At 38.8% G+C, this 19966-nt stretch overlaps 2 protein-coding genes across 10 annotated transcripts in view; one reads left to right on the top strand and one right to left on the bottom strand.

Annotated features, from left to right (window-relative positions):
• LOC137255588 (serine/threonine-protein kinase tousled-like 2) overlaps nt 1–15309 on the bottom strand; it is a 53280-nt gene extending 37971 nt beyond the window's left edge. For 3 of the 9 annotated variants that reach the window (XM_067793018.1, XM_067793017.1, XM_067793022.1), the window contains exon 1: nt 14797–15270. In XM_067793018.1, coding sequence (XP_067649119.1) covers nt 14797–14881 — 85 coding nt within the window. In that variant the 5' untranslated portion in view covers nt 14882–15270. Of the gene's footprint in view, nt 1–11098; nt 11215–14796 lie in introns of all 9 variants that reach the window. The other 6 variants (XM_067793023.1, XM_067793021.1, XM_067793014.1 and 3 more) reach the window with 4 other exon arrangements.
• Nucleotides 1–19966, top strand: part of LOC137255252 (large ribosomal subunit protein eL27) — a 271307-nt gene that overhangs the window by 130378 nt on the left and 120963 nt on the right. The gene's annotated exons all lie outside the window — the stretch shown is intronic.

A 19966-nucleotide genomic window follows, 5' to 3' on the forward strand; every position in this document is an offset into this window, starting at 1 on the left:
CATAAGATCTCATCACATCATGTGACCACACACCCCATCATATCACCTCAAAACTCCACGTGACTTTTTAAGCTTACTTAATTGCAAGGAGACCAATTCTGGTTCATTTTAATGTTTCTTGTTGCAGTATTTGTAAGTAAGGATACATTATCACTGTGTAAAATTGCTTCCAAATTTTGACTGCCAGTACGGCTGGCTACGCCTGACAGTTACTAGCTCAACAAATATTCCAATAGCCCAAAGTTTGCCTGTAGAAACTTACCAAGAGATCACAAAAAATTAAAATACCATAATTTAACAGGTAACAACTTTGCATGATTTAAAAGTGTATTATTACTTAACATGTAATAATTTTTAATGATACATTTGAAAAAATTACTCCAGTCCGGCCAGAGACAGTGGTGATTTACTGGCCTGACTGGATTTTAACTAGCCCTGGGCTAGCACACCAGTGGGTATTTTGCTTACTGATTATGACAGAAGGACAATGTAAAAGCTGACCTGAGTTCAGCTGATACAATCAGTGCCATTCATTCCCTCTGCTTCCATACATATATGTTGAAATTACAATATGACATCAATTTAGTGCTGGGACGATTTACTGATGCATGAATACACCTTGATACATTTAAGTTTGATACAGTTATCGTATCATCAACGGGTGTACTGATACAAAACTACACTTAACTTTTTTTCAAAACAGTATTATTTTAACTGTGCTAAAAGTACCTACTTAGAGACAACTATGCACATATATTGGGGTTATTTGTTTGTTTATGACAATAGTGTTTATGTTATACACAAATACCTTGAAATAAATCATTTCAAATCTTAATATTGTGACATTCTTTCAAGGTGTATGTATCTTGATGTGTATCGTATCGCAGGTAAAACATTGTGATATATATCGTATTCTGACACAGTGCAACATCCTAGTCCTACATCAATATGACTGACATACCTTTCCGATGCCTGTTTCGGTCAAGAACATGGCTGTGTTATTTATCGACAGAGCAACATATCAAGTACGCCTGTTTTAAAGGGGACAAAATTTATAAACGAAACCCTAACTGAATAAAGGACTTGGGGAAAAAACTGCGATTGTTTAAGCTTATTGGATAGAGGGACCCATGAAGGTCCATGTTAGAACATTTGCCCTGAGTAACCCGTGCTGGTTATAAGAGGCGACTAACAGGTGCTCTGGGTCACTGACGTGGTTCACACAGGTCACACAGGTTCCCAGTTGTGCAGATCGATGCTCAAGCTGTTGATCACCAAATTGTTTGGTCCAGACTCAATCATTTACAGACCGCCACCATACAGCTGGATTATTGCTGAGTGCAGCATAAAACTAACTGACAATTGGATAGAGGATATATTTGCAGAAAAGTGACCACAATAGTGTTCTCGGTTCTAACCTCCTCCACCCTACCCCCACTCACCCACATTTAGAGAACATATAGCTGGTACAGGGCTCAGTTAAAGGACCACTAAACTCAATTATTTGGTACTCTTTTTATCACTGCATATGAAATACTTTTGGTTAGTCATAAACGAACGACCATTTTTTTAAAAAAAAAACTTGTGGTTAATTAATACCACGCGCCTAAAAGTTGCTAAAAAGCCACCTGCTTCTCTCGCGCCCGCAAACAAAACCGCAGACAGGTTTCGTAACTCTGTCGCCAGAGCCCTACAGTGACGTCATAGAAGGAACGGTTTCCAGTTAAATGTATAGAAAATGTGTAGGAAGCTTGTCATTTTGCTGATTTCTCGACTTCAACAAAGACATGCCGAACTGTTGAGTTGCCATCAATTGTTCCTTGGGGTCGGGTGATGGTGTCACTATGCACAGATTTCTACCTGACTCCGTAGTTTGTGCTTAAATTGGTTGTTAGTGTGTGCGAAGTGAGCTTTGTGGAAGCCTGTGGTGTATACTAAATTGGATGGTTCGCCCCCTACCACGCTTCCAGGATAGAAAATGGAGTTTAAGTTTCATCGAGTTTATACAATTAAGACTGCTTACTACACATTGCTGACCAAAAGGATTTTGCATGGATATAACACTTTCTTCCTTGGAAACGAGCTTGTGGTTGAAGTGACAATATTATCATAAGTAATCTTATATTGACCCCTTATTTTGACCGATTCCAAGAGTGAAATTGTTATGTTATAAGCAATGTCATGTAAAATCCTAATGTCCATCAATAAAATACATATTTTACATATTTTGATTTTGTAAGTCGGTGAAAAAAACTAAAATAGCAATCATCTTCAGACAGGGCGCCACCATTTTTGAAAATCCTGAAGTCAGGGGCTAAAGTCCGTCAGAATTATTGAGATTATGATTTGTTCTCATCACGTTAGAAAATCAAAACTACTTTTTACTGGCAGTTAAATATGCATCATAGCCAAGAGGATTTTGCATGACACAACTTTTAACATAAGGACTTCTTCCAAGGAAGCAAGGTGGGGGTCAAAGTGACATTTATATTGCAAGCAATGTTATTTTGACCTCCACCTCACTTCCAAGAGTGAAATTGTTATGTTATAAGCAATGTCATGCAAAATCCTATTGTTGATCAATAAAATACATATTTTACTACCAGGAGAAAGTAATTGTCCTTTTGTACGAGGGGAAGTCAATAAGTTCATAGAAGTGGGTGCTGATATATCCTTGGTGATGTTGTCATTGGTGTCATTATTGAGTTGATTCATCTGTGACTCTGTATACTGATACCCAACCTTCCTCGAGCATTTACTTGAGAGTTAGAGCCTTTAAAAGACGATTACCCTGCACAAATCATGGAAACCTCCAAAACTGAGTTTCGTGCAGTTATCAAGTTTCTCACTAAAGAAGGTGTGAATGCAACCGAAATCCACAAACGCATGATCAATGTGTATGGCGAGGAAGCCCCTCAATATTCCACTGTGGCAAAATGGTCAGCTGAGTTTAAGCGAGGTCGCAGCTCCTTGGAAGATGACCCACGGTCAGGAAGACCTTCTGAAGCCATTACAGAAGATACAATTGCCCGGATCCAACGCTTAATTATGTCCGATCGGAGAATAAAGGTGGACGAGATAGCTTCAGAGTGTGGCATTTCACATGGACGTGTTTGCACAGTGATCCATGAACACCTGCACATGTCCAAGGTATCCGCAAGATGGGTCCCTCGTAACCTAAATGCACATGATCGTCACCAGAGAGTTGAATCCAGTCGTGAGCTGTTGGACATCTACAACACTGATCCTGATAACTTTCATGCTCGTCTGGTTACTGGGGATGAAACCTGGATTCATCACTGGGATCCCGAAACCAAACAAGAATCCATGCAGTGGAAGCACAAGCATTCTCCTGCACCCAAGAAGTTCAAAACACAACCTTCTGCTGGCAAGATCATGGCAACCGTTTTCTGGGATTCAAAGGGTGTGATTCTCATAGACTATAAACCACCTAAAACTACGATCACAGGGGCTTACTATGCTGACTTGTTGAAAAGATTGAGAGCGGCCATCAAAGAGAAGAGGCGTGGGAAGTTGACAGCTGGAGTCATGCTTCTCCACGACAATGCACCAGTCCACAAGAGCCGTGTTGCACAAGCTTCTCTTCAACAAAGAGGCTTCGAACAACTAAACCATCCCCCATACAGTCCAGATCTGGCCCCCAGCGACTACTATCTGTTTCGCAATTTGAAATCTCACTTGCGTGGAACAAGATTTGCCAATGATGATGACCTCAAGGCAACAACAGAGGCGTGGCTGAGGGACCAATCTGAAGACTTCTATTTCAAGGGCATGGACAGTCTCAAAGACAAATGGGCAAACTGCATCGAGGTTCAGGGAGACTATATTGAAAAATAAAACCAATATCACAACCATTGTGTTCTGTTTTATATCGAGTTCTATGAACATATTGACTTCCCCTCGTAAGTCGGTGAAAACAAACTTAAATAGCATTCATCCAAAGACAGGGCGCCGCCATTTTTGAAAATCGTGAAGTCAAATCCATTTGAATTAACGAGAATATGTATGGTTTGTTCTCATCACGTTAGAAAATCAAAACTACATAAATATGTATTTGAATCATTACCAAAAGGAGTTTGCATCACACAACCTGTAACATAACCTAAGCGAGGTCGGGGTCGAAGTGAAAATACTGCGCGATAAATTTCTTCACTTGCTAAATTTACATGGTTTGTAACGTTCACTCACCAGTATGTAGACACTTGTCACTATACGTCTTAATACTTGGTCTCATAATCCTAATTACTTTATAATCATACTTGTATGCATTTTGAAACTTAATAAAAAGAAGAGATCTGTGAATGTATAACAGGAATGTAATATGTAGACATGTCATAGTTTTCCTATATGAATCATAATTGGCAAGCACGCCCTAGTGTATGTCGTCTGCATCATTACACTTAATGACGAAAACAATGATTCTTTTGGAAGCTACGACAACTTATTAAAAACAAAAATGCAAATATTAAAATTAAAGTTATAGGAGCAATGTCAGGCTATTACCTTCTTCGAGGAATGTATCCATCAATATCCACAAACACAAGTGATATATAATTCATCTGCAGATTTCCCAAATGATGTGTCTTTTAACAGTCTAATATACGAAAACGTGATGTATCGTTTCAGGTTTTTCACATTGCTGTATAGTTTCATTGGTTACCCAAGATAGAACACCTGGCAACTAATTGCATAATATGCATCATTCTTTTTAAAAAGTTATTTAGTTAGCCAATAATGAGCAATCAAACAATGTACTGGCGGTTAATCCTTTGACAGAAGGGTGTTGTTTTACATAGACACATACACTACAGAGTGTATTCAGTACAGATTAGTAAATGTACATACATAAACCTTTTGATAAATCCCCCATTTAAATCCCCATAAAACTAATTAATCAATCAGCGGTTAATCCTTTGATCGATCCAGACAAAACAAATGCCAAATGGGGACCTTTGTCGGGTAATCTAAGCGGCGTTACCACTAATTATACCTGTTATAAATTCATTGACTGAGCATCAAGTGAATGATGACAAACAACGTGTAGGTTCATACCACCTAACACGGATTACAACCTAGCGACACCAAGTGATTTTGACAGAATCGTCTATGAAAACAAGGGTTGTAACTCGAAAACTAGGCAAAGCAGGAGACAAAATGAAATGAGTGTAGATTGTGAGAACATATAGCTTTCATTTTTCTCAACAGCTTTCGCGATTTCAGGTTTGTACAAACCTGAAAACGAAATAGTTTAACCCCTGAAATGTAGATGAATAGTGCACAGACCCTCATTTCTATACCCACTATTACGTCACGGAGACGCGCCGCTCTGATTGGTTGAAATTTCGTTTGTGGCTGAGAATTGTGCACTGTTGACAAAAATGTTGATTTAAGGTAACCAAAGGTCGAAATGAGCACTTGTAATGATGGGGTTTCATTTATAACGATGTCAGCAAGTGATTTTGCATTTGTACCCTATTAGAGTATATGTGACCTTTAAGCAATACAATGAACACAACCTCTTCCAATGATAATTTGTTACATACATTTTTTAACCAATACAAAAACCAAGGACAAAAATATTTTGCAACATTACATTTGTTTGTTTTGATTGTTATCTACAAAACAATGAGTGTACATAAACACGAATAAGATAACAGACATATGTTGTAATCAGGCAATAAATGTGGGGTAAGGAAACAAAATGAAGTCAGGTCACCTAATCAGCCGGAGATAGCTAGAGCTGATAATAGTTAGTGTTTTTTTATCAGTCCTGAGTCACCTGCATGAGAAACTGGAACTGCAGGCATATTTCTACATGCATTTGGTGATACACATTAGGTTTGAAAAACTCACGCATCAAGAAAAGTGTCAACAGAACAAATAAGGAGTCTTTCCACCACAGAATTTAACATTAAGACCGAACATGAAGGAACCTGATGTCCCAAATATTCAACCTGGCAGGAGCTCTTCATTCAACCTGACTGGGTGCCCAGATTCAACCTGACTGGATCCAAAGGTTCAACCTGACGAGGTCCCTAGACTGTGGTACCAGATTCAACCTGACTGGGTCACTTAATTCAACTTAGCAGGGGCCCTTAGTTCAACCTGAATGGGTCGCTAGATTCAACCTGACTGGGTCACTTGATTCAACATGGCAGAGGCCCTTAATTCAACCTGACTGGGTCACTAGATTCAACCTGACTGGGTCACTTGATTCAACTTGGCAGAGGCCCTTAATTCAACCTGAATGGGTCGCTAGATTCAACCTGACTGGGTCACTTGATTCAACTTGGCAGGGGCCCTTAATTCAACCTGAATGGGTCACTAGATTCAACCTGAATGGGTCACTAGATTCAACTTGGCAGGGGCCCTTAATTCAACCTCAGTGGGTCACTAGATTCAACCTGACTGGGTCACTTGATTCAACTTAGCAGGGGCCCTTAATTCAACCTCAATGGGTCCCTTGATTCAACCCGACTGGGTCACTTGATTCAACTTGGCAGGATGCCTTCGTTCACCCTGGCAGTTCCCCATGCTTCAACCTTATGACTTCCCCGGATTCAGCCTGATGGACTGTCTAAATTCAACCAAATGGGCTACCTAGATTTAACAGTGTCAAATCAGTATCTTATGAACACAACTGCAATAGACTGCCATTATTGTGCAACACATGCCATTTAGTGCAACACTGCAAAAAACACCTTGCATCATGACGACAAGAAAGTAGAACATGTAATCAGACAGTTGGCTGTCCAGCAAATACATCATGGAATCAGTGTATTGGGTGTTCAGCAAATAGATCATGGAATCAGTGTATTGGGTGTTCAGCAAATAGATCATGGAATCAGTGTATTGGGTGTTCAGCAAATAGATCATGGAATCAGTGTATTGGGTGTCCAGCAAATAGATCATGGAATCAGTGTATTGGAAGTCCAGCAAATAGATCATGGAATCAGTGTATTGGGTGTTCAGCAAATAGATCATGGAATCAGTGTATTGGGTGTTCAGCAAATAGATCATGGAATCAGTGTATTGGGTGTCCAGCAAATAGATCATGGAATCAGTGTATTGGAAGTCCAGCAAATAGATCATGGAATCAGTGTATTGGGTGTTCAGCAAATAGATCATGGAATCAGTGTATTGGGTGTTCAGCAAATAGATCATGGAATCAGTGTATTGGGTGTCCAGCAAATAGATCATGGAATCAGTGTATTGGGTGTCCAGCAAATAGATCATGGAATCAGTGTATTGGAAGTCCAGCAAATAGATCATGGAATCAGTGTATTGGGTGTTCAGCAAATAGATCATGGAATCAGTGTATTGGGTGTTCAGCAAATAGATCATGGAATCAGTGTATTGGGTGTCCAGCAAATAGATCATGGAATCAGTGTATTGGGTGTTCAGCAAATACATCATGGAATCAGTGTATTGGGTGTCCAGCAAATAGATCATGGAATCAGTGTATTGGGTGTCCAACAAATACATCATGGAATCAGTGTATTGGGTGTTCAGCAAATACATCATGGAATCAGTGTATTGGGTGTCCAGCAAATAGATCATGGAATCAGTGTATTGGAAGTCCAGCAAATACATCATGGAATCAGTGTATTGGGTGTCCAGCAAATACATCATGGAATCAGTGTATTGGGTGTCCAGCAAATACATCATGGAATCAGTGTATTGGGTGTCCAGCAAATAGATCATGGAATCAGTGTATTGGAAGTCCAGCAAATACATCATGGAATCAGTGTATTGGGTGTTCAGCAAATAGATCATGGAATCAGTGTATTGGGTGTTCAGCAAATAGATCATGGAATCAGTGTATTGGGTGTCCAGCAAATAGATCATGGAATCAGTGTATTGGGTGTTCAGCAAATACATCATGGAATCAGTGTATTGGGTGTCCAGCAAATAGATCATGGAATCAGTGTATTGGAAGTCCAGCAAATACATCATGGCATCAGTGTATTGGGTGTCCAGCAAATACATCATGGAATCAGTGTATTGGGTGTCCAGCAAATACATCATGGAATCAGTGTATTGGGTGTCCAGCAAATACATCATGGAATCAGTGTATTGGGTGTCCAGCAAATACATCATGGAATCAGTGTATTGGGTGTCCAGCAAATACATCATGGAATCAGTGCATTGGGTGTCCAGCAAATAGATCATGGAATCAGTGTATTGGAAGTCCAGCAAACAGATCATGGAATCAGTGTATTGGGTGTCCAGCAAACAGGTCGTGTATTAAGTGTATTGGGTATCCTGCAAATAGTTCATGGAATCAGTGTATTGGGTGTCCTTGAAATACATCATTTAATCAGTGTACTGGGTATCCTGCAAATAGTTTATGGAATCAGTGTATTGGGTGTCCTTGAAATACATCATTTAATCAGTGTATTGGGTGTCCAGCAAATAGATCATGGAATCAGTGTATTGGGTGTCCGGGAAATAGATATGTAATCAGTGTAATGGGTGTCCAGCAAATAGATCGTGTAATCAGTGTATTGGGTGTCCAGCAAACATATCATGGAATCAGTGTATTGGGTGTCCAGCAAACATATCATGGAATCAGTGTATTGGGTGTCCAGCAAACAGATCGCGTATTAAGTGTATTGGGTGTCCAGCAAATAGATCATGGAATCAGTGTATTGGGTGTCCGGGAAATAGATCATGTAATCAGTGTAATGGGTGTCCTGCAAATAGATCATGTAATCAGTGTATTGGGTATCAAGCAAATGGATCATGTAATCACAATGATAAGCACATAGATCATGTAATCAGAATAATGGGTACATGGCAAATAGATTGAGCAATCAGACAGTAAATAACAGCAAGTATGAAATATCAGTAATATCATACAATGTAAATGTAATGCCATTTGGTGTCTAGCAAAATCATGTAATCGGGGTAATGGGTGTCCAGCAAATAGGTTACATCATCATGACACAAGGTGTCCAGCAGAGAGTATATGGTCACGATTAGAGTGTACAAATATAAAAAGAGTCAGTACATAGGTTCTGAATGTGGAGACAGTGGGTAAAGACAGTTGAATAAGTTATCAAGCTATCAACACAGGAAGGAAGTGAGGTATGGAACCTATTCCTCCTATAAATCAAGCTAGCACCCTACCCTCAGGCCTAACAAAAAGGTAGAACTAACCATTTTCTCACAAACAAATGACAAAGTAGGAAAATGTCAAGAGCATCCTGGGGTCATACTGAATGTACGTTTTCAGGGGGATCCTTCTGTTATCATTACTTAGGATATATGTTTATAAAGTGTTCTAGAATAATTAAATACTGCAATAACCCACAGCCAAAATTTGTGGAAACATGATACACAGGGTGTGACAAAGTCAATCAACCTAACTGTCCAGCAGGTGCTTATGTCCTTCACGATCTGAGGGGTTCAGGTCTATTAATAGAATGAGATGCCTACAGGCACTGCTTAGCTGGAGAGTGTGACAGACATAAACACACTATGTGTAGGTGGCAGTAAACACAGTGCTTGACAGAGAATGTTTGTCGCAGCTGACATTCTTTGACATATGTAGTGAGTGAGTGAGTGAGTTTCAGTTTAATGCTTATCTGTACATAATGTACATCTACATTAAGGTGGCCAATAAATAAACAGTTTTCTGTTTGTTAATAAGACCTATGATCTGCCCCTCTCGTTAGTGGTACGTCTGCCAGACAACGGCAAAAATACAGCCTACTATTTGAACTAATCAGGATGATAAAGTTACTTGTTTTACAACCTCTAACATTCCAACAATATTCATGTACAGGAAGAATTTCATCACAATTTGTACATATGTACATATACGGCATGGCAAGCAAATATTAGTCAAAGAATAATACAATCTAGACCAGGGCTCTGATTCTCGAAACCTTCGTAACCCTAAGAATCCGTAACTTTGATCGTAGCTAACGTGTAACGAATGGGTTTAAGAAGTTCATAGCTCTACGAACATTTTGAGAATAACTAGTCAGTCTAGCAGGTGTTTCTCAAAGTCTAGTTATTTAACCCATAGTGAAAACTGAGCTTCCATCTTACTAGGTTTGACCAGTAGAATCTATCTCGGATTCAGTTGCCGACTGTAAGACCCCATAGTGAGTGAGTGAGTGAGGGCGTGAGGGAGTTGAGTTTAATGCTCTTTTAACAATATTACAGCAATATCACGGCAGGGGATACCAGAAATGGACTTCACACATGGTACCGATGCGGGGAATCAAACCAAAGAAAATGATGACTGAAGAGATATGCTATCCTGTGTAAATAGGTACACAGTGAGTGAGTGAGTGAGTGAGTGAGTGAGTGAGTGAGTGAGTGAGTGAGTGAGTGAGTGAGTGAGTGAGTGAGTGAGTGAGAACTTAATCAGGATCAAGAAACATAATCTATTTCTTGGAAAGCTCCAGAATCAACATACAAAAAAATAACTATTGCATCCTAAGGGATTCACAGAAATATTTAAAGTATCATATTCCTAACCTGAAAGCTTCCCTAGTATGTCACTTAAGTACTTTACATGAAAATAGTATTTCTTTCGTAGGGACAGTTGAAAGTAATAAGGTTGCAACGATTCAGTTCAATTCATCAAAAATGAAATCTGACATCTTCATTTCAATTTTAGATAAACCATTTTTACTAACTTGATTTGATATTTGAATATCGATTTCAAATGCTATCACACAGCCAGAATGTAATGTTTAATCCAATTTAGATCTGCTGTTTTTACTTGTATGAAGAACTGAATCAAAAAGATCAAACAGGGGGATCAATCCAAATTCGAATCAAGGTCTGGGTGAATCGATGAAGTCGAAGAAGTTAGTAAGCTCTAGTTTTGAGGTCAGGGTAACACCTTTACAATATTTCAGCAGTATCACCGTTTGTTAGCCTAAATGTCAGAAGAAACTACCAAGTGATAAAATGTCAGAAGAAACTACCAAGTGATAGAGGTCTTCCAAATCCTGTCCCCGCCCTCCGGTAAAAACCATGAGCAGATAAATACATGACACACGTTACTAAGTTCATGAGCACAGTGTTCACCAAAAATCATGATCAGGACTCAAACCTGGGATTTTAAACCAAGTGGATCCTTGCACAGTTAAGGCACGTAACTCTGAACGGCAAACATCAGCACCTCAGACCCAACATTCTTATCAGTCGGTACTAGATCCACCCAAGGGACTGTAACAGAAAGTGATAATTTTTCAAATAATAATTGAAAAATGCAATAATTTCATCTAAAGTCTAGATGTTATTCTGCTAACAATAGCTTGTACTGGACTAAAAACTTAACACAAATCTCCATTCAAATTTATGTCAAGACTCTAACAGCGAGTCATGATGACAAAAATAGCTCTGAAAACAATATGCATTAACTCACAGTTTTTCAAAATGCATTATGAAACCCTGAAACCCTGAAACCACTCACTTCCACACTGTCTAGCATCTTATTCCTGAGGTAATGTCAGAGGGGAAACTGCGTCATAATGAAAAAGACGAACAGTTTTCATTAGAACCCTAGAATAATTAATATCATATACTTAGGACTACATGAACCCCACTGGGACATGTCGTATTACTCCCAAGCCTGGTCCATTAAACATATGCTGTACTTGGGTTCGCATTGAGTAATATTGCACGAGCCCATTTGCATGGGTATCACCAATGGTGTCATACTTGCTCTTCCAACATAGGTACAAGATTATGGGGGTTGTAGGGATAACAGAAATCTCACTCAGGTTTAATGCTGTTCATAGTTTTCTTGTAATACTACAGCATGTCACTGTCAGCTTAAAGTGGAGTGAGTGAGTGAGTTTAGTTTTATTCTGCTTTCAGCAATATTCCAGCTATGTAGCAGTGGTCTGTAAATAACTCAGTCCATGCCAGTGCTTGACACCATGAGCATGAATGCACGCACTTGTGATACGATGACACATGTCAACCATGTCAGACAGCTTGATCACCCAATCCCCATTGGAGGAGAGAAAGAGCAGATGCAGGTCTCTGACGTTTACCACTGTACTTGTCTTTACTAAAACCTATGAACAAGTCTAGGATGCTGCAAGTCTAAAAACTTAACTACAGCGAATTGTGCCTCCAAGAACTGGTTTCTGGAAGGGAGGCAACTCTCTACAGGTAATTCTGGCATCTCTGACAACCAGTGATCTTGTCATGAATTATAGAGTAAAGGTAGCATAAATGGCAGTCACAGTATCAAGAAATATTGAGTCTGAAAAAGATCACCCCTGTCCCAACCCAAACAACATTTCACCTTTGGACCGAACAGATACATATCACCCTGAACAATACAACTCCATGTCTGATAGAAATGTTCTTATCTTTCCATGAAACCAAAAAGCTGATACAATCATGTTCAAATACAAAAATATGTCTGACTATCTCATCAAATGTAGAGTAGTGCAATAGTGTTCAATGTATCTGACATGACAAATATTTCCAATTGAGCAATCAAATACTGGATATTGCTAGTTCGACTTTTGCACTGAATGAAATATGTTTGGGGGAATTATCAATACTTTCTCTGGTGGTGACATTCTATGTTGATATACATTTGTATTGCTAGATGGACGGTGGGGTAGTGGTTATGTGTTCGTTTGTCATGTGTAATATCCAGGATCAACTCCCTATATGAGTACAATGTGTGAAGCCCATTTCTGGTGTCCCTCACACTGATATTGCTGAAATATTGTTAAAAGTGGTGTAAATCAAACCTATTTTGGTGAAACACAAAATAGATTGTTAATGGCTGAAAATAATTCACATAGTGAATTGAAGACAGCTGAATCAATGACAAATCAACAAAGGTGGTTTTCAAGTTGCCGACACACAACGATCGACTCCATACCAGTAAGAAAATCCATGTCCTAAGATTCAGTTTTGATTTTCTTTAACATAACATTAACCCATATCCATATAAGCCTACGGGTTTCTGTGCACGTGATATATCAATAAAATACTTAGAAAATAATAAGGCATATCATTTTGTGCGAGAACAGATATCACCACTAGGGACTGTCTATAGCTATTGGTTGTTTTTCCTTCCTGAAGCTAGTTATTTCACATTATGTACTAGTTCTAAATAACCTGTAGACAAGCTGTTCTTAACAATGTGCACGTACCCCTTATACACACTGTAGAAACTCCCTATGATAACCGACTACTATACAGACAAGGTACATACAGTCTCTATTGCTTTCTAAAGCAACTTGGCCATCTTGTGCTGGAGTCTTTGTGATCAGACCTCCATCAAACATGTCATCGGTGTTTAGGCAGTCGACACGAATGCTGCATCACAGTATTAGATATATGTTTCTCAGTACATATTCATGGCAGTCTTTTACCTGCATTGTGAAGATATATCCAACAAAAACAGTAACACCTATTACTAACCAAGACTTCAAGATACTTGACTATCAATTTAACATGATTCCTGCGGATAATGTATGAAGAAAGGTTGAAATTTCTAGAAATATGCCAAATCAAAATATGTATAATCACACAACAAACCATATTCAAATCCTACTGTTAAATCGTCAATGTCACAATGACTTTTTAGCATTTTTTCTATCTAAAAATGAATTGGATAATTTATTTGGGAAGCTTCAAAGGGAACGGCAATATTCAATGCCCTCATTCAGTGATTCATCGACACCATTCACTCATCTGATGGTCACTCATTCAACTGACACACTCGAACTTGTCTGTTCTAAAAGAAATACAGTCATGTTTTCAAAAAATTCTGTGATGAGATAAGGGTCCTGATATTGATTGTTACGAGGTCTGTCAACTGATAGAGTCTGTAGGAATAAATTGCTGAATCATTAGGAATTGTGGGTTTCATGTCATGAAACATTACTGTTGTCATGCCAACAACATGTAATGTTCTACAGGTGTATTTATCAACAAGAGGCATTTATCCATCATCTCTAAATAAATATTTCAATGGCCAAAATATTTTTGTCATATACCGTCAATGTGGAATCATTTTTTGACCAGTTCTTGATGAGATATTGGCATATTTCTTACAAATATATAGATAATTATTTTGTTTTGGATTTGATGTTTATGGTGAATGTAGAAAATGTGACGCAAATCAGTAATACATTGATTGAAGTGCAAGGTCAGCAATGGCCTAAATATTCTCTATGAACAGCTGACTGATCTTGTAATTGCCTTCTAGCTGAATCAAGTGCAGTTCTGGAATGTTGTTAATTTATCACCTGTCAAACTGCATGTCACATGTAAGGAATATCATATCCACAATGAATATTCCCGAAGTGGAAATGGACTCTCAGTGCCCTAACGAACAAACATGGCAGAGGTTCCCAACACCATGTTGACACACGAGTGCAACCTACGGCAAGATTCTGCCAAACACAAGTCAACAATTTACACCACTGACGTCACCATAAACAATATGGCATTTAGATTTAAGAATTAAATGTTCTGCCCTCCGTGGCAACTAGTTGCTGTAAAAATGCGCTAGTGCTGTAACAAAATGGCAGACGGATGTATCAACTTAGGCTTGTCACCAGGTTCTCGGGTAAATTAATTGGCATCCGATAATACTGGCAAGATGGACTGTAAGGAAATTTTCACCAAATTTGGATACTGGTCCTATAAAAGGGCGATCTTCTTATTCCATGGGGGTTATATAAACAAACTAAATGGTCACATTTATAGCAGATATATCCAATGTGACATATAATCTCTGATCTGGGAAATAATTGCCCCACGATTTACCTTGGCCGCGATTTTGTACCGATGAATTTCCACTAGAGCTGTTTGTGGTCCAAGATGGCGGTCCCCAAGTGTTCCCGCTAGACATTCCTTGCAAACAAACTGGAAATTCACCTTTATGGCACGCGATGGCCAAGGATCTGTCCTTTCAATCTTTGCTTCGATGATTAAACATTTTTTCTAGTTTTGCAAAAACGCGATTGCATTAAATGTACGTGTAAAAGATGGTGGTCTCTCACGGCTAACTTTGTTGATGTTAGGGCACGTGACGTCATCCACCATAGCCGTATTCCCAAGCACGCCAATGCGGCGAGGGGAGAAGATGTCGCTTGTTCCCGTGTCTCCAGAATCAGAATTTACAAGGGTCAACACTCTACACCATCAACACTGAAAATGCGCCTTACAAAGTATGCCAGTCCTTGGTCACGATAGCGGTAGCAATCGGTTGTTCTCGGATGTTTCCGGTGGGGGATGCCCTTCGTCAAAGGGATTCCCGCCCTGACATCAAAGCTGGTTGCCTAACAACTTCAACCCCCTGTTTGCATCAAAGTTTTTCAAAGACTTTTCATCATTGGGGTCACTATTTAATATTTTCTCATTCGTTTTAGTGTAACTATAGCACAATATCACAGATCTCATTGAAGCAGGTTCGGGCCAAGTGACCTCACGTGAACTCTTACTAAACTCAAAGGTAAGTTTCATACCTACAAGCACAGATTGACTTGTTTCGTGACTAGCGACCTATATGCTTAATTCTAATCATGCCTAATATTTTCATACATATAATTGGTGTAAATGATCAAATTTAATATGTATTAATTAATATTAAAGTAATTATCACACTAGGAGAAATAAATTCTATATGTGATTCCGAGGCATAGAGCTATATATATGTGTGTGTGTGTGTGTCTTTACGAACAAAACGTATGCTGCTTTGAGAAAGAGCACGTCATTTTGCTTAAAAGGACTAGATTTTAAGAGCATTTTCTACATACGGGCAACTAGCTCCCGCCAAAATAAGCCTAGGTGACGCAAAAACAGGCGAGATCGCATTACACATCGTTAACTTAAACGTCTTCACAGCTCCCATCAACCGTCTAGCTAACCGAAGAATATAAATGGGTGAAACATTATGGGCAAGTATGCCTCGAGTATTTCAAAGGCGAGAATTGTGTAACAAAAATTATAATTGCTGTCGCTTTGATATTGATATTTATTAAAACTGTAGAAATGTGCCAGTTTAGTATATTGGATATACCTGGAGTATTTGTGGATATTTGAAATTAGGGATAATCTACTACGTTATATGAACTCCCATTTGATATCTAGTAATTTTCCATCCTTCCATTTTAGGAAAAGTGGAGTGCACTCGGAGACGCGCATCGCTATCTAGAAATCTTGGGATTTTTCTCTGTCGATAAGTGACATCCATTGCCACACAGCCTCCAACAGAAGAGGCAAGCAACACTCGTACCGAATCACTTTCACGTGCCGTACGTACACTCGTGACATCACAAGCACCTGTTGGTAAAGCGAACCTTTATATGACGTCACGACATTATCCCATGACGTCATAACTTATGTCCTGATAAACGATTCCTTTGATAGAAGATGGAGAAAACTCGGGAAAAAGTCGATTATTTTACTCAAAGATCCATGGGATGATCCTGACATCTTCAGAGATTTTATGTTGTCATTCTGAATTATAAATCAGCTGCTGGGACCCTGGACTTGTCCCGATAATTTAGGGGGTTACTGTCGATGGATGACTTGTTGAAAGTAATCCTCATCAACTATAAATATAGACATTATTTGGTGACAGTATTATATTTTGGGTTTTGAGTGTATTAAAGGCAAATTACAAGTGTAACTAATTAGGCCTATTCATTCCAGTTGTACAACAGAAGAATCATATGTTATCAAGTAATACAGATGCCATTCGAAATAACTGTAAAACGAAACATAAAATAACACCAACATACACCATTATAATTCCATTTACCGGGTGAAATCCATTGTTCCTTATAACACCCAGTTATGTGAAATCATACATCTCAGTAAATATTCTTCTCCGAACACGATATGGGATGAAATATGGACGAGCTTTATTTATAGATATTACTTCCTCAGCTTATTATTGTAACAGTCATTAAAATAATTGTGATATCAGATTTGAACATGTCAATAAATCCACAGAATTCTATTTGAATGTGGTCAGAAAATCTTCCGTTATATGGTGTATTGTTTCTCAAGGTCAGTCTTCGGCCTGGTGACGAAGCTGATCAATATACCCACGCTCTCACTGCCTGTAGATAGTGCAGCTCATGTTGTCTTGTACACGTATACTCGGGGGCCTGACCTTTACCACAACTGTAACATGCAATGAATATTGTAGCATCTGCATGAGATGAGGCATCTCGCCGCCATGTTGATCATATCAATCCTGGCGTGGTGGTTAAACCGTGTCCTCTTTTCTACACACATTCCTTCTTATAACCAGATATCAACAATTTATTTATTATTTATTTGGGAATATATCTATTACGATATCCGTTTTAATCACTAGTGACATGCGCTGGAATATGCGAAATTTATTAATAAAGGTCTGTGCGGTTGTCCACGTATTTCAAGCCCTGCTGCTACAGACTGGTGGTGTATATTCATCCCCAGTTTGACTGCGTCGTTAAATCAATTGGCTATAGTTGTTTCTACGCATACAGTGAGAGGCAAATGAATGTACACCATTTTTCTGTAAATGAAAATTTTACAGAAATGTTAAAGTTGATTCTGTGTTCAAGTCATCACTTATCCCCGAAACAGTTTATGTAGGACCTGTGGACAGGTCATTTAGGGGAACAGTAAAGTGGATGAAACTGAAATTTGCAACTATATTTCCCTACCACATTTTATCTGTAATTGTTTGTGCGGATTACACACACGCACACGCACACGCACACGCACACGCACACGCACACACAATCATCCCCCAAATTTATCGATTTATAGATAGGTTGTCGATTTCTAAACTTTGCCTTACTTGTTTTTGAAAAGTTTTGAATTCTGTTGAACTTGAATTAATTAAACTACAAAAGGTTTGTTGAGTTTATCAGTGCAGTGCGTTCTCTGAAGATAACTGGGTAACATTGTAATCAGCTCCTATTTTCATCACGTATTCTTGCATCGCCTTCTTGATCCTGTGGTTTTCTTATTGTGAAATATGCCCCCATTGACATATTTACAAACATTTTTAAAAACGTTTGCTTTTGACGTAGTCTTGTACCTGTATTGAGATATGGGGCGGGGGGTGTTAGGCAAGCAGTTTGCTCGTCACGCTGAAGACCCGAGTTCGATGCTCAACATGGCTACATTTTGTGAAGTCGCCTTCTGGTATCCCGCAGTGATAATGCTTTAATAATTCAATTAGCGTAAATAAGCAATATTCATATTTAGACTTCAAGAAACACATAAAGTGAAAAAAGGGTTGCTTTAACTCTGCCTATTGTAAAGGCTCAGTCAATATGGTCAAATTTGTTTCTTAATGGTGCGTTCTTTTATACAACTCGCATAAAGCATAATTGTTTTCCAGATTTCATTGGAGGACAGAACTGTTGACCTCGTAGTTTCATGACAAGCAATAATACTTAACGATGCGATAAAACATTTAATGACAAATTGTGAAATAACAGTACCACAAAGCTCAAGCTGAACATCAGCGCATGCACCTGCTGATAAAGGCGTGTTTGACGTCGCTACCGTGATGTGAACTACGGGTTTCACTCATTTGGGGGAAAAAATTAAGACCAAATGTTCTGTAAGTTTGATTCGGCATTAGTATGCCCGTTTAGGAGTGACTTTGGACATCTGCATCTTGAAAAAAGAAATACGTAAAATCCCCAATATATTTCGGGTTGTTTTGGTAATCGTGAAATAAGGGTAAATATGTACGTATCATTTGTTGTCAAATTGCATATTTTGATTCCATAACACAGACTGCAGCACAAGCAAACGCAGAAGAGAACATCAAAACAGATACTCAGAGAGTTTGACGCCTTGCATGTTTGGCGTGTATACTCTTTAATATGTAACAGTTTATTAACAGTTGAAATGTAAAGAAAGAGAATGCTTATACCCTGCTCTTTGCCTTCGTGTGAATGTTCACGTGTTTTATTGTATACAACTTATATTCGAACGGACGATAAGAAACACTGAAATTCAAAATGCTTTCCCGAGAGTAGTAACGCGCTTTCGTCAGGTACAAAGTGTAAGGGAAGTAACTCCTACATAAAATTGTACTCGCGGAAGTATTGGCTCTCCGTGATAGGATCTAGTTACAAGACGGCAAATACTAGATCCAAGCATTTTCACTAAATCTCCAACTACTCACAGTTGACGATTTCTATGGTATACGGAACAAAAATATACTTTGTTTATTCCGCAAGCATACATCTTTACAAAACTATTGCATTTATATAGATGCCGGATGTAATTTTGTAATAGCTTTAAAAATCTTTATCTATCTATCAGTAGAGTATTTTCTGTTATGGTCAAAGTTGAAACTGGGTATTGAGGACGTGGAATTTTGTTGTTTGTGTTCCAGCGCGCTACAGATCAAACAACATTCCTTTCAGCAGTTGCCGAACAAATTCTCGCTGTGCATTTGACATCTGGATGAAATTAACGCCCTCTGGCGTTGTCCAAGGTCAAATGGAGAGGTGAACACCCGTAGGAAAACACGTCTCGATTATCTGTAACCTTTGACCCGATAAGTCATACGGATCACGTTGGTCTGACCCGGCCAGTCACAACAGTAAACAGGACGGACCTTGTAATGTACCGTTACATATTCTAACTGGACATGAATGGGGATAGCGTATTAACTGTTACCACTAGCGATTCATTGTAAGGAGGACTAGAGATTGTATGTCGGGGATAATCATCCGTATATTGATTACAGAAAGTAGTGTGAATAGTTTTGATATTTTGTGTAGTTTTGTTCATGTGATACGCTTTTTGAAATTTTATATCTCGACATTGATGTATGTGCAAGCATTTGCATGATGGATAAGGCATATGTGATAACTGAAGACGGTTCGCTGTGTGATTATTTAGATATTGTACTGCAACAGTGACCTGCTACCGTCACAGCAACGGCGATATCAACGGCATCTTGCGT

This window comes from Haliotis asinina, chromosome 11 (genome assembly GCF_037392515.1).
Source record: "Haliotis asinina isolate JCU_RB_2024 chromosome 11, JCU_Hal_asi_v2, whole genome shotgun sequence".
Taxonomy (NCBI): Eukaryota; Metazoa; Mollusca; class Gastropoda; order Lepetellida; family Haliotidae; genus Haliotis; species Haliotis asinina.